The sequence below is a fragment of the Lathyrus oleraceus genome, chromosome 5 (genome assembly GCF_024323335.1).
Source record: "Lathyrus oleraceus cultivar Zhongwan6 chromosome 5, CAAS_Psat_ZW6_1.0, whole genome shotgun sequence".
In the NCBI taxonomy this organism is placed as follows: Eukaryota; Viridiplantae; Streptophyta; class Magnoliopsida; order Fabales; family Fabaceae; genus Lathyrus; species Lathyrus oleraceus.
In genome coordinates, this window is record NC_066583.1 from 155,349,904 (window position 1) to 155,365,362 (window position 15,459).

Below are 15,459 nucleotides of genomic sequence, written 5' to 3' on the forward strand. Positions count from 1 at the left end.
ATGTTGGATGGTGTCTTTGATGTACTTGATGTTAATTGAAGAACCTTTGAGCTTGGTTGTTTGATTTTGAACTTAGTTGATGGGAAAAAATTGAGAGTTTGAGAAAATTTTATGTTTTTTCAGAAATGAGGAAGGAGAATGGTTATGACGTGATTTAAGCTTAAATACCATCTGGAGATACATCTTCGAAATAAGTTTGAAAATACATCTCCAGAGTTTTTTTTAAGGTTAATTCAAAATTTTATGTACTCAGGATGCGTCCAGAGAATCATCTCCTAAAATTAAAAAATATATATATTTTCATGTAATATCTTAGTAATATATAAAATACATTAAGAAATCCCTAATTTTAATAATACGGAGGATTGCCTTCTTTTAGAATCCATCACATTTTTTCATTACACATTTTTTTCTTCATCCGATTTTACTCGAGTTTTCATGCTAATGTAACAATACAGTATCCAGTAACTATTCCTTTCATGGATTTTGACCTAATTACTCCAAAATGTTTATTCTCTTCCACAACTTTTAATAATATTTTACTTTAAAATATTGTTTTATAAGTTATTTTGTAAAAAAATTGTTTTAAATTATAAATTATTTTATAATTTGAATTAATCATTGATATTTATTTTTCTTTCATACACTTACTATTTATTAATCTCTTTTTTCTATTTCTTAAATTTCTTTAATAAATGTCATTAATAAATCATAATTTCATAAAGAGTGCCCTAGCATTTTCCTTTTATAAATTACACACATTTTTAATATATTAAATACACATATTATAGAAAAACTCTTTTTTAATCTTTTAAAAAGTACTTAGATCACTCGATAGTATTTCCTTTTAAATTATATTATTTAAGTTTTCTATATAAAATAAGCTTTCTTCTTTTAGTCAATATGAAATGACTAAAACGTCAAATAATTTTTTAACTAAAAGAAAATCTATTAACCATTTAGTGAACATAATTAATTATTTATTTAAAGTGCATTAACCACTTAAAAAATAGTTGGAAGAGTTGTCTAAATTTGCAGTTCAAAAATCATATTTTATTAGTATCTACAAGTGATATTATTTACTATTAAATTGAATGCTTGAATCAATCATGCATTGAGCTCAACGTTTGATTATTCTTATGCTATTTTTTTCAAACAGTACCACATACGCTTAATCTCATTAACCACTTTAGCCTGCTAAATCTTTGATTATAGTGAAGATTTTACTTCACTAAACATAGTTGTCCAAATGTGGAGAAGGAATAGATAAAGTGGTAAAAAATGAACAAAATTTGATATTCAATTCTTAAGCTTTCGATGGACAATGGAGAATCAGAGTGATGGGAGTAATTAGATACAGTTTTGAAACACTTACGATAAAGTTCTCTCATCACTATTTAAGATTTTACATGCACTGGTTGCAAGATTTGTTCTTGACGAGCACAAACCAGTTTATTTTTTTGAACCTGTATGCTGCAGTGGTAGAGTTAGGACTAATAGGATAGCAATATACCATACAAAGTCAGGCCGAATGTTGCAGAAAAAGTTTGATTCAGCTTTGCTTATGTTTCTTGCCACCGGCCAGAATGCGCTGGATTTGAAGTCCTCGGCTGAATGCTTGGTTGAACAGAAGCCTAGTTTGGAATTCTGAAACAAATGGGAACCATGCCAGTATGGCCACTGGTGTAAATATAACCACTGCCATTAGGTATTCGTAGCCCCTAGCTAAAGCTTTAACAGACCCCCACATTCCAATGCCTTTCACCAATGGCCTGCATGCTTGTGCTATCTGCATAGTAAAACACCGCGATAGTCAGTAACAAGTGGTTTGCATTACGGGAATAAATAAAGAGACTTAAGTACCTGTATAATTGCCCATGCTGTTGGCAAAAAGGCCAAAAGGCTGGCAAAGATGTCTCCGACTGTGAGGCTAAGCAGAGTAAACATCAGGGCCAGGCAAACAACGGCTCCAATAAACAGAAACAATTTGAGAAGACGAAACATCAACTGAAAATCTGCGCTGAACCTCTTTCTACCCAAGGACACAATCTGCAGTTTCAGACGCCACAGTTAATAGATTCATAATCAAGCATATGCAGAATGAACATTTTGATCCCCGTATACCTACCTTCAAGATAACCATGACAGCTACTATTACAATCCAGGACAGAGCATAAACCTGAAGAGAAAATGTACGTTAGGAAACTGCAGGGGAGGGAGGATTTCACAATGACAAGACTAAATAAAATTAAGCTAGCATGCATAATTACCATGATACCCTTGTCACCTCTGGCTACATTGAGATGATACACAATCCCATACTGATAGATAAAGAAACGCAGGGAAAGAAGAATCTCACAAATCCGACCTATAATACCAGTGTGCTGCAGATGCTCCTGTTCCTCATCCCACCATGACTCCCAACTCTTGTTTGAAGGAACACCAATACCACCTCGGTTACTAATCCATTTAGTCCAATCATCCCAGTCCTCAACTATCTTCTGCCATTCAAATCCTGATGGATTGAAAAGGAAAGGAGCAAACAACCAAGAGCAAACCAAAAACCACATTGACCATGACAGAAGAGCGTATGCTGCTGAGTCAGGTGTTGCTGCTCCATAAATCATATAACAGATGAGCAATATTGTGAGCTCAATCCCTTTGACAAAGTGACTCCTAGAGTACATCCTGTAATTGTCTGCAAACTTTTCATGACGAACGACAAATCCACGCCCAGTTGCTCTGTACTTTGCCCCTCCGTGCAGGAGAGTGCGCCCAAAATAGTGCATTTTCGTTCCAAGCGAGAAAGTAAAGAAAACAGGTGCCAGCTGTAACTGCATTATTATGAAGTCACCTAGAGCAGTTCTGAACCCTCTCTCTAGTCCAATTTCCATGACCATGGGCAAAGTCGTTAGAAGTCCAATTTGAACAATTGATTGTGAAGCTATTGCTGCCATTAATGTATCCTCTCCCTTTCTCTTAGCAAACTTCACTATTGCAGCCTCAAATCCACTTAATGACAGGTACAGTTTGCCATATAGGAAAGCATAAGACGTAAGGACCACAATCTGTGAATCAAAAAAATAAATACTTATTGCCATATGCAGAACTAAAATATCATAAGAGAAAAACACAAATTCCAGTAGGCTAAGTTTAATAGTACCCCACAAGAAATTTTCAGCTCTCAAATGTAACAACACTCAGACACGTAATTTTAAAGCAGTAAGAGATTTATTTCCAGATCCACTACTCACTCATATTGGGATTGTTTTTTTCAAAAAGGATCTGTTAGTCTCATTTTTATAACCATGTTTTGAGCAATAATGATAATAATACTATTTGTATCTATAACAACAGTAAGGATTGTATTGTTTTGATTTATCCTAAATGCATTAATCATTACCATTGAGCTGGTATAAAATCCAATGGTCGTAAAATAAAATGATAGCATGCGGAAAAAGTCATAACGATGCCCCAGCCTGTAGACATCTCTGCTTAGTATTTGCTCTCCGTTACCGCAAGCCACCTTTGCTTCAAAAAGAGAGATCTGATTGAGCCCAACATCTCTACCCTTTCCAACTTGAATGTATTCATGATGAGTAATATTCCCACGTCGTAGTGTTGAGTTGAATCCTGCATAGGATAAGGCATGAGATAAGGAGGAAATATAAAATATCCATGATCAAAAAGATGTTTCAAGAATGTTACCGGCAAAAATATCCTCACTCAAATGGATGCCACAAGAAGCCTTACTCATTCCTCCCCGGGTAATGTGAAAAATTCTATCAAAAACATCTGGATGACCATAGTGAAATCGTACCCTAGAATTCCACAAATCCATCATTAGCCAGAAAGTGTAAAGCCTGTACTACATCCATTCTAATGATTTATTTCTTGCAACAGTGGCAGAGGAGATGGGAGGAAAAATCAATAGTTCATTATTATTTTATCTAAAACTTCATGTAGTATGGGATGCCAATACAACAAGAAAAACAAACAAGAGCGAAGAAGAAATCTTAAAATTTATCAGCAAGTAAATCTTGGATCAGTGACATTTGAATAATAAATTGACCTTTGAAACAAGGATTTTATATATATTGCATGCATTTCTATTTTTAAAAATCACTGCTTTAAGTTAATACAACGATGTCTTATGTTAAACAAGTACTTGTATATAAAAGTCAACCGTGTAATGAAATCTCTAAACTTACTTCAGAGGTCTTGCAAGAACTCTTTGACCAATTGTGACAAAGCTTGTTTCTTGATTTGACATAAACCAAGCCAAGGAAGAAACACTGTGGCAAGTGATAGAGTTAAGTAATATGAAAAATTAACATTAGAAATTTTCTGTATGTAGAATAGAAGTCATCAGACCTGCCAGTGAAGATATGCTCACGAACACCTAATATCGTAGGTCGGCGCACCCCATGATCCTCATTAAACTCCTCAAGAAGGTTACGCATTTTTAAAGCTTCTTCCAAGTAATTATCCTAGAAGAAATTTTCATTACAGCATTTTAATGGAACTGACATCCAGTTTCACCTAGTTATAGTTTTCTAAGTTTATAATCATTTTCTAACAAAACAGATTTATGTTTACCTGGTTCATGTCGATAGCCTGAAGAGCTTCTCCTCTAGTAAAAATGATTGCATGGTTTTGATTTTCAGGTTTCCCTTCTCCTAACTTCGCTGGACCTGGCAGTTTTATTCGATATATTTCCTTCACAAAAAACAATAAAACCATAAATTCAAAGATATTCTAGAGTAAATTAATTTGTTTCCTAACATCAATATGAAATTACCTGGTCATGATTGTCCACAGCTTTGACCAATACAGAGTAATAAACTTTCTGTACTTTTCCTCCTTCTCTTTCTTCAACCTCATCAATAAATGCCACACGAAGCGAAGGATTGCTACAAATGAACAACCAGAAATTATATTCTTAAGTCAAGTGAGTGAAAGCGAAACAAATATTGTACTTGAGTTGAGTGCAATTTATCAATTGGAGGACATACTTAACCATCAAATTCAGAATGTCTGTGGCACGACGGTCTCCACTACGCTTCTGATTTCCGTAGTTCTGACAGGTAGCAATGTATGTGAATTTCATGTCAGCAACAGCCTCTAAACTGGCATATAGTGATCTGTGGCTCTTTTTATCTTCCTCAGATGGAACAGTAACAGCTTTATATCCATCAAGTATCTCTGCCCACAAGATAACAGAAAACGATGCAATAATATATTATTGACAGATATAACTACTCTTTTGTTTACCACCGTGAGGAATAGAATACGTAGTGACTTGCACTTAAGTTACAGGATTTTAAAAAATTTATATATCACATACTTGCGATTGCCACAGTACCTACTAGATAGTACCTACTAGATTTAGCTAAATAGATCGGAACAAAAAGAAATTCTTCTTACCCTTTTCATTAGCCATATCAAGAAAAGCCTGGAGCTTAAGAGCACGCCGGTAGTACATCATTCCCCTAACTGCATTAATTTACAAGTACGGAAGGAAAATTATTAGTTGACCAAACCCTTCTACGGGTGAAGAGGAAAGGAAAATTATTAATTGACCAAACCCTTCTACAGAGTTGAAGAGGGAGAAGCCGTCATTACCTGTCCTGCAAAGTGTTTGCCCTCGTAATGAGGCCCAATGACGTAGCTGCAATATATTATCATCTCTTTCCCATACCTCACTATCTTTCTTACACTCAATTCGTTCCATGAAGTTATTCCACTCATCTGATAAAATTACAGTAAGTTTAGCTCAATCATTTTTGTAAAAACAAAATACAGTCAAATTATATATTGTTTTTTTGTACAAACCAGGGTATATCTTCTGAAGATAATATATGATTGACACACCATCTTCATTTTCAACCTCAAGGTCATTCTTCGAGTAGACAGTCTCTTCACTGTAGTATGGAGTCATGACACTGCAACAAGCGAAAAACTATCAATAAGCACAAGGAATGATAGGAAATAATAAGACAGTTCGGGCAGTTAGTCAATTAGTTTGTTAAGAGAGAGTTACTTAGATGAATAGGGAGAACTATGGTGGAGGGAATCATTTTGTGAACTTGATAGTGTGTGAAAGGACAAATCCTTTGTGAAGGGAATCCTTGGAAGAAAGGTCTCTCTCCAGAAAGGGGAGCCTTGGCCCAACAACTGGAGGTGTTGCTATGTGAGTGAGAGGTCATAGGTTTGAGTCATGGAATCAACCTCTTGTAAATTAAAGGTAAGGTTATAATAAAACAAAAAATGGGTCCTTCCCTTTCTTGGATCCTACCATAGAATGGAGCTTTATAGGACCAAATTTCCCTTTTATGTAACACATGAGATCAGATGTATAAAGAAAAATAGTACACTATCACATTTTTAAAAAAAAGAACAGATGACCCTCAAGTTTATAGCTTCTATTTGTTTTGGGAGAATGTAAACAATTAATATAGTTAGTTCAACATCCAAAACAGACGGGTGAAATTCCAGCAGATAATGGCATATATCTTCATGGTCATGAGGTCTATACGGAAAACAAGCATCAGACCTGAACGAGAGCATTTTACGAACTCTAGGAGCACGAGGCATATCCATGAACAGCGAATTGGTAAAGAATGCAATCCTTCTGCGTGCTTCAAGGTTTGTTGGAATCTCAATGGCAGATTCCTTCACTGTCAACAGTAAGTGAAGACGTCTAATCTGAAACACCCATAATTATTTGCAAGTTATAGGAGCATCTGTATAGCTTTCTTTTCATATTGGACGATAAATGTTAGGTTTAGATATGATTTGTCTCTGCAATTATAACGTTTGTTTTATGTTTTAGTCCCCGTAATTTTTTTTTTGTTTAAATTCAATCCCTACAAATTCAGAAAGTGTTGTTTGTAGTCCTTGACTTCATGCAGGGACTGAATCCAATTTCCTAACAAAAAAACTTACAGGGACTAAAACAAAAAACACTATAATTACAGGGACTAAAATCATATTTAAGCCTACACTTTATCACGGATGATAAGAAGCACCTGGAAAGCTAATACTAATATAAACTATAGAAGTGTTACTGTTGTAATTTATTTATATTAATATGACTAACTACCTGTTCCTCCCATTGTGCTGTAACAACTGGAGGGAAGAGTACAGCCGGTTTTACATCAGTACCAGCAAAAAGTTGCCTTCCGGTATCCTTGCTACTTAGATTAAGTTCTGCTAATTCGCTGATGAGCATAATGTGAAAAGCAAATGTTATTAAAGTTCGTGAAGGAATTTTAGATTTCAAATGTTGGTAATTATGTTAACCAACCTGATTTCATTCACCATCATATCACGAGTAAACACTTCTAACATGTCTTGCAACAATACCACCACTGTGTCTTTCTTGGATAGATCTGCATCTTTCTGTGACCAAAAAGTAATATGTAAGCTTCCAAATAGGTTAGTTATAGACAGACCATTTAAGACTACAAAGGGATGATACAATTAGTTTTCTTTCAAATGACTCACCAAAATTTCGACAAGCTCAACAAATTTCTTGCAAAGGGAAGGCAAAAATCCCATTCGGAAATTCGTAAGAAGTGTATTTTTAGAGATGCTGTTTTCAACTTCCTTTATGATGACAGAGATTGTCCTGATCCATCACAATGTACTCATAATTACAAATGATTATATAATAACAGCTTATTCTATCCGCTGATTAAAGAAACACAAGCAGCAATATGACATTATGAGTGACCTCTATAATGCAATATGTAATTTTAATGTGGTTAAAACTAAAAAATGATTACGCAAGTTAACCATTTCTTCCGTTATTTGTTTTGGGTTGTTAAGTGGTCCAGAAAGACATTTTAAATAGAAATAGAAATAGAAATAGAAAGTAAAAACATATCAAATAAGGATAACTGATATTCATGAAATTCGATGGAAACAGCAAGAGCCACATTGTATTATTTATAGAAAAAGAGAAGTTGGGAAACCAAAGCATGCTGAAATGCTAATAGAACTGGATCATAATGGCACAACCGAAGAAAACATGCCTTTAGTGCGAAGTGTAGACTAAAAAGACACAAGCATCAACAGAAAAGATACTAAAAGCCACCTTTTTTCAGCTTCTCCGACCACTAACGCGCTCAAAATATGTTTGAAAGTTTCATAGCTTTCAATGACCGCGCATTTCATATATTCGTCTGCACATATGCGTTTCCAAAGATCACAGTCCCTTCCTCGAAATTGAGCTGCCATATCCAGTGCAATAGGAATCTGTAAAGGTTGAGAGGGAGTCAATTATAGGAACTGGTAACAAACACATGAGTTCTAAGAATTGAATTGCACGGGGAATCAATAGGAACCTTGCTTGCAAGCATAAATGGTGGCCATTGAATTATTTTCAAGCTAGGATCTGATGAGTAAGGAACCAACAAAAGGTCCATCTCCCTGGAGTGATGCAAACATATTTTAGTCCTTGATAGGTGATAAATGACAAATCAAAATATGGAGGAGGAACAGTTGAAGGTAGGATTGAGAACAAAGAAAAGAAACTAAAGAGTTTGACTTTGAGGCCTTTCCTATCACTTATAATATCTTCCTCGCGGAAACTGCAAATAATTTCGTTCCATAATTGGGCAAACTTAGCAGCCTCACTCCTTCTGTTTGCGGAAATCTATACAAACATTGAAACATAAGTGAAGATAAATAATTACATTTAGCTTACACAAGTTAGCAATGGGAAGAAAATATGATAGAAACCTCGGCAAATCCCTTTGAGAGAGAGAATCCCTTTTTCTTTCTCTTGTCAGTAGGAACCAAGTAAGTGTTGAATGCACCAGGTAATGACTGAAACCGTGATCTGAGCATGCTCAGAGTGCGTATCTGTATAGGCAGATAGACAATGACATTAACTGTCTGTTTAAAGGATCATAACTTAAAGTATTTTATCTTTATGGTTCTATAAGAATAATCCAATTTTAATTTATTTGATATAATGCAAAGAGAAAATTACCTCTCCCAGACGATCAAAGGCTCCAAGAACACCACCACACACAGTTGAGAAGATGGAATACCAAATTTGGGTGTCCATGAAATAAACCTGCATTCAAAATGTAAAGAGATGTTATGCTGAAAAAATTATCTCATACAAAGAGAAGATTATTATATTTGGACATGGCCAGGAAATATAGTGCACACACCATAAGTACAGGAGCCCAGAGTGCAGCAACTGCACCATAATTATTTTGAGCTGCATAACAAGGAAATTTTAGATCAATAGAATTAACAGAAAGTCAGAATTGAATAATCAGAAATGAGAAGAAACTACCATTTGGAAAAAACTCATGCCAGCCATAATCAATATGTCGAATGCTCATTATATCTTTAGTTGGCTTAACAAGAGGCTTGATCTGAAGAGAGACAATATTCAAAAGAGACCAAACAAGTTAACAAAACATTTTAGGAAAACAACTACACATGTAAAAATTACCTGGACAAAAAAGCTGAATGAAAATTTGGCAGCCAAAAGAAGCACCCAAAAAAGAGTGTACCTGAAAATTTAAATAGAATTTTAATGATGAAACAAATTTTAAACAGAAAACAAGAGCCCTTAAATGACAGTATTTACATATTGTTCTATAAAACTCACTTAAGGAGAGCAAATTGACTCTCATGCATCCCTCGTCCGACATAGATTCTTGGCTGCATAGCGACAAATAATAATTCAAAAAATGAACAGATGATTGTCATGAATAATTAGTACTCTTATCAGGGGTGCCCAGGAGATTGGAAGAAAACCTTGATCAGACAAGTAAACCTTTGGGTCTTTATTTTTTTTTTAGAGAATCTACATTTTTCTAATTAAAAGATGTTTCCAAAAATTTATATGCTTGCGTAAGTTATTTTGCAAAAGAAAAAAACTTTATAATAGTTGTTTTCTAATTATGATTCTTGAAATTTACAATATATTTATTCTCAAGAATAAAAAAGCTTTGGTTGTTGCTGTTATATTCATTCTCAGAAAATATAACACAATAATAGGCTGATGGCATATAGAGTCAACATAATTAGTATAAATAGCTTTTTTATCAGTTCATTTCTGTTAAGGAATGTGCATCCATACACATGTACGTCCATGCGTGTGTCTTTATGCATTAACAATTAAGGATATACACTTTGGTATATAGATGTATGCTCTTCACAGGACATAGCTCAATGAGTTTTCCATTCAGATAAAATTGACAAAAGTTGCCTGTCTCATTGATTTCTATGATCAGGTGGAGATATGCATTAGTTTCACAGTGTAAATAAGTACATCAGAAGCATCATACCAACAAAATAATTTCAAACCATTATTATGAATAGAAATAGTTAAATGTGGGAGTGAAGTTAGCAAGGTTGCACACAGTACCTGTGACCACCATAAGAGGAGTCTAAATATGTGCCAGTCTGAGTTTTCAATCCAACGCCTAAGCATTGGGAAAAGAAAGAGTATGGCTGCTAGTACATTTGGGATCAAATATGCTCCAACTGCTAAGACATAATATGGTGGAATCCCTTTCACTTGATGAACAAAGGAAACCAACTTCCTGATAAACTCTGGAGAACCGTTGAAGGAATGCACGTATAATAGTGGAAGAACAATAACCCAAAAAAGACTAACAATGACTTTGAGAACATTTCTTAGCACATCAGTGAATCTCCAGCGATGAAAGCCGGGGAAGTTCAGAGTCATGTCCAAAATACCTAAATCAAAATAAAAATGAACAAACGAGATGTCATTTTCTTGGGTAATAGGTTAAAAAAAGATCAATATTAAAAAAATCTAGTAACTAGTTCTTCTGATAGTAGCATGATAAATCTACGAAAAGAAAGTCATATGTTTGAGTGTGTCATACTTTGAAGGAAACGAAGAATGGCTGCTGTGATGAATATGCTAGAGAGTTTATATAAGACATCTTTCTTAAATATTTCCAACAATGAAATATCTCCCCATGCAAGTATGAACAATGCCTGTTAACAAGAATGTTTTGGTCTTGTCAAAAAAATCATCAAGGGAACCATTGACATGACCATTTCCGTATGTTGAAAGTAATACCTGCAAACCCAGTAAATAAAAGGTCCAAAGACGGTCAAAAGTACGGAAGAGGTTCCAGAACGACCGGGTCTCAACAAAATTTGATTTGCCAGTTCTTGCAGATTTTGCCGGAGCACCCTTTCTTCCCTGATAAGAAATTTTGCAAGAGTTGAACTGAATATGCATTTTACATTCAGGCAAGTAACTTCTGAAGATTAAATGTTGAACGGAGTAGATACCTGTGTGAAATGAAATGTAGATTTAAAAAATTCACCATCATCACGCATGGGCCATCCAAGAGAAAAGCAATCAGGTGACCTACAACAAAATGCATTGACCGCTAAATCAATAACCTGCCAATTAATTAAATATGAAACAAGCCAGCAAAATCAGATTCAATAATAAATGAAACCAAAAGCCAAACTAACCAGAAATACTCATTTAAATCATCGTAATTGCACCAGGCTGAGTGAGGAGCCGTCCCATTTTTGCTCTTCTCAGCTTCCTGTATTAATTAATTGAATATAACTCATCACTGAGTAGAAAGGTACCTGAAGCAAGCTAACAACATCCATAAAAGAAAGGAAAAAAAATACCGTTTGAATGACTTTGTATATCGGAGTTACAACCTTGCGCAAGAATGCCTCATCATCACCACCATAAGAAGGTTTGATGTTTTCACCAGTAACAATGCTGACATTTCCAGCCAATAAACCATGGAGTTCATATGCCATCTGGAGTACTATTTTTGTTAGCAAAGTAAAAGTTGCATTTTATATGCAAAGATAATCTAGCCCAAGATATTGCGAAACATATGAAAACACTGCTCACATTGTGAAATATGTAGCATAGGCACTCTGGCATGAAGCGAAGATTGGATGCTTCACCCCATATGAGAAGATACAAGCTCATATAAAGCAACTTCCTCTGCTGTATATCTTGCTGACCTTGAGGAAGTCTGTTTGAATTAAAAAAATAAGCATATTCAGCATAAATTTATTCGTTAAAATCTGATGAGGAAAAAATATACAAATATTTGCTAAACAAAATACTGTCATATCTCACCGTAAACTATGTTTTCGACCCAAAAATTTGCACCACGTCTTGTAATTCTTAAAGAGATCATTCATCACTGAATTAACTGCGCGGTCATCAAGCTGCAATTGTGGAAAAGAACCGTGATATATAACTAAAAGCCAAAATACAGCTACCCAGATAACTAATATAACTGTTTCATTTTTATTTTTTTATGACTGTTTTGCCAAACGCAGGGCGATGTAAGAGACAGCTAAGTACCTTGTTGAGAGGCTCGGGTTTGGGTTGTAGCCTTATATGGTTGTTAGCAAGAAGCAGAATTAGATGCTCTCTCTGGTTCCTGACATTGTCTTTCTGAGGGGGGAAACATAACCGGTTAGTCATTATATGACACGGAAAAAAAGTAGTTTGCCATAATCTTTCCCCTATTCAGGTTTTATTTGGAAGCAGAAAACGTGCCTGGAACCCAAACATGGCTCTGAGCCAATCAAGCAGATCCAACTCTCCAGTTCTCTGGCGACTTTGCTCGAATGAACTAGGCCAGTTCAAGCCACGGGTATTCCATAGCGCAGAAACAGCGGCCTTAATCTATAATCATGTAAACAAAGCCAAGGAAGTCAGTGTAGTTCCGAACACAAAACATACTCCACATGAATCATGGCAGAAATGATACACCTCTTCAAGCTGCATAATAGGCTGAGAAGCCCCGGCAGAATCCAACGGAAGAATGTTAAAAGGTGCATAAATTTCCGTCTTTTCCTGGACATCTCTAGCAGCTGCAATAATCTGAACACGCCACAAAATTCATTGGTCAAACCTCAAAAATATGAATGCTGAGAGAAAAACAATGCAGGAAATGCCCATTTTTCTAAGCAAAATAAAATATGAAATATAAACATTTCAGATAATGACTAACCTCGGGAGCAACTTCTTCAACTTTCTCAGTCTTGTTGACAGCACAGAGCACTTCAAAAAGCACACCGGCGGTCTGATAAGCTTTACCCAGCTGTGCTCTGCAAAAGAATATCGATGAAGTACCGGTTAATCATAGTGTGGGAGGAATTATACCCATACATCATCCTCACGACGGTTCACACAGTACATTGGGACAATCCAAAAGTGACTCTTGAAGACTTAAAATTGATTTTAGTTTGTTAGAACTCTCGATTTTAATTGATTTTGTTCTAAATTTGATTCTAATTAAAAGCAATCTTTTGTAGCTTATGCCTATAAAAAAGTGTCTCTTACACTCAATTTTCACAAGAACTTGTTAAAACATAAATAATTTTACATTAAAAAAAAAATCAATTTTCGATACTATAGAACCAAACACAAAATAAGTGCTATACTTTTGAAATTCAACAAAATCAATGTGTCATGGCAATTTGCGCAAACTCACATTTAGTGTGTTTGGTTTTGGTGCCGAAAATTGATTTTGACTAAAAGTGATTTGAAGATAAAGTGATTATGCTTAGATAAATTTCTGCAATCGGAGTTGAACAATACATTTAAGTGAAAAAAATTACATTTAGACTTAAATGTAATATCTGCTAGTTTCAAGTAAAATGAATTCTAGAAATCGTAACCAATTCTATTCTACTTATCAATGTTACACATAGAATCGATTCTAAGAACTCCAAAAGTGAAATCAAACCTACAGTCAATCCAAAGATGCACTAGAGGGGTATTAGTATATCATAAACGTACCTGTCTGCCTGCTCTCCTTGGTCAAGTGCTTTGACATAATTCTCATAGTATTGCTGATAATAAGCTTGGATTTCTCTTGCATCTGTCTTCTTCGTCCGAGATTCAAGACTGGTAGCATTGTCCTACATTTTCCAAAATTTGTTAGGAATTAAAAATGAAAAAAAAAAACTACTCTTCACTGTAAGCAGGAGAGGAAATTCTTCAGTTCAATCACTTTCACTTTTTAGGTTACACAAAAACAGTTGCTATTGAGAACGAACCAAATGATTTTCTACTCATCTCGTGTCCCTATTTTGCATTTCAAAAAGATTTTTCCCAGAAACTCAGTTTCTGAAATTCATTCCTAATTTGGCACTGTGGTGGAATGAATTCAGATGGCGCAAACCGCAAGTGGCATGCAATGTGTTTTGGTGGCTGAGTTACTGAAATTCCCAAATTCCTCGTTTTTATAGATATTTTCTCATTGTTCGTTATTTTACTCACTTTTAATTTGTATTCTTCTTACTTTATTTATTCTAGTAATTTATCCCAAAAAAATATTTAAGATATTAATATTGATTCACTTCACCGAATTTTTAGATTTATATAAAAATTTATATAGAAAATAGGTTTAATAATAATGTTCTGAATGTGTAAAAAAGTTTTATAAAATTATTCAATAAAAATATATTATTTTATTATAATAACTTAAAAGCTTAAAATATAATAACTTCAAAAAGGCCATCTTTAAGCTTTAAAAAAAAAAGAAAATTTATATCTTCCAACTTAAACTTTTAAAGATATACGTAAAGAAAAGTTGTCAACCCAACCGAAAGAAGCAAGATACAGGTTCAAAAGAAAATAAGATGCATGCATGCATGCAGAAGTTAGTTATTTACGTACCCTCTCCAATCGTTGCAGCAGCAATGTTTTAAACTGTCTCACACCACGTCCGCTAGAACTCTGATCCAACCTGTGTGTCTTTTCGAACGCATAGAATCGACCTTCCCACAAAACAAAATTCTCTCACCAAATGCTACAATTTTCCATGACATAATCAATAATCAATGATAACTTACATAAATAAGCCACCCTTGGGCGATCACTTTCAATCTCATTAGCCACACGGAGAATGGGCGTTATCGAGGCGAGTGACGAAGGAACAACAACATCATTGTCAAAAACCTCCATCGAAAAGGTGGTCATTGCAGCGCTCCTCGACGGACGTCGAATCAGCGTGTGCGGCGCCGCTGGCTCGAGATTCGACATTGCTGCCGACTCTCTCCAGACTTCCACCTACCTCTACCTTCGAACAACTCCCTGTGTCTATCTCCCTACACACAACAACAATACAGATTCAAATGCAAGTTTTATAGATTCTTTTATTTTCAATATGTTTATTGATTCATCATGTACCTTACCTGCGACTAAAAAAACTGAAAACAAAAAAGTGAAAGGAAAGATAGATAGTTATAAAAGGAGGGAAGAGAGAGAAAGAGCCGAAGATTATGAGAGACAGAGGAACAAAATGTGACACGTGGGAAAATTACAGTGAGATTATTAGATGTCATTGGAGAGGAACAAAAATGGATTATTGGAAGAACATTTTTTCCGGAGACAGCGCGGTAAATACATTTCTATGAATTAATACTGCCCAAAACTATCAAGATATA

The 15,459-nt window shown here is 34.9% G+C and overlaps 1 protein-coding gene and 1 non-coding gene across 2 annotated transcripts; both read right to left on the bottom strand.

Annotated features, from left to right (window-relative positions):
- Positions 1–1,272: 1,272 nt before the first annotated feature.
- Positions 1,273–15,138, bottom strand: LOC127079695 (callose synthase 5). Its single transcript, XM_051020076.1, has 42 exons — positions 14,866–15,138; positions 14,690–14,790; positions 13,808–13,929; positions 13,017–13,113; positions 12,776–12,886; positions 12,560–12,688; positions 12,362–12,454; positions 12,131–12,222; positions 11,897–12,023; positions 11,662–11,799; positions 11,494–11,570; positions 11,305–11,383; positions 11,087–11,212; positions 10,887–11,001; positions 10,400–10,734; positions 9,638–9,690; positions 9,479–9,539; positions 9,317–9,398; positions 9,189–9,238; positions 9,002–9,088; positions 8,749–8,871; positions 8,567–8,662; positions 8,352–8,435; positions 8,102–8,262; positions 7,510–7,633; positions 7,310–7,404; positions 7,106–7,223; positions 6,557–6,708; positions 5,836–5,945; positions 5,626–5,751; positions 5,428–5,496; positions 5,016–5,205; positions 4,802–4,913; positions 4,600–4,719; positions 4,375–4,490; positions 4,212–4,295; positions 3,709–3,821; positions 3,404–3,633; positions 2,271–3,068; positions 2,129–2,179; positions 1,864–2,049; positions 1,273–1,789 (listed from the first exon to the last, which is right to left on the bottom strand). Exons 1-42 carry the CDS (start codon positions 15,053–15,055, stop codon positions 1,553–1,555), a joined length of 5,760 nt encoding a protein of 1,919 aa, XP_050876033.1. The 5' UTR covers positions 15,056–15,138; the 3' UTR covers positions 1,273–1,552.
- LOC127089947 (small nucleolar RNA J33) lies at positions 5,420–5,499 on the bottom strand. Its single transcript, XR_007791494.1, has one exon. It is a non-coding gene; the product is annotated as a small nucleolar RNA J33 (small nucleolar RNA).
- Positions 15,139–15,459: the final 321 nt, after the last annotated feature.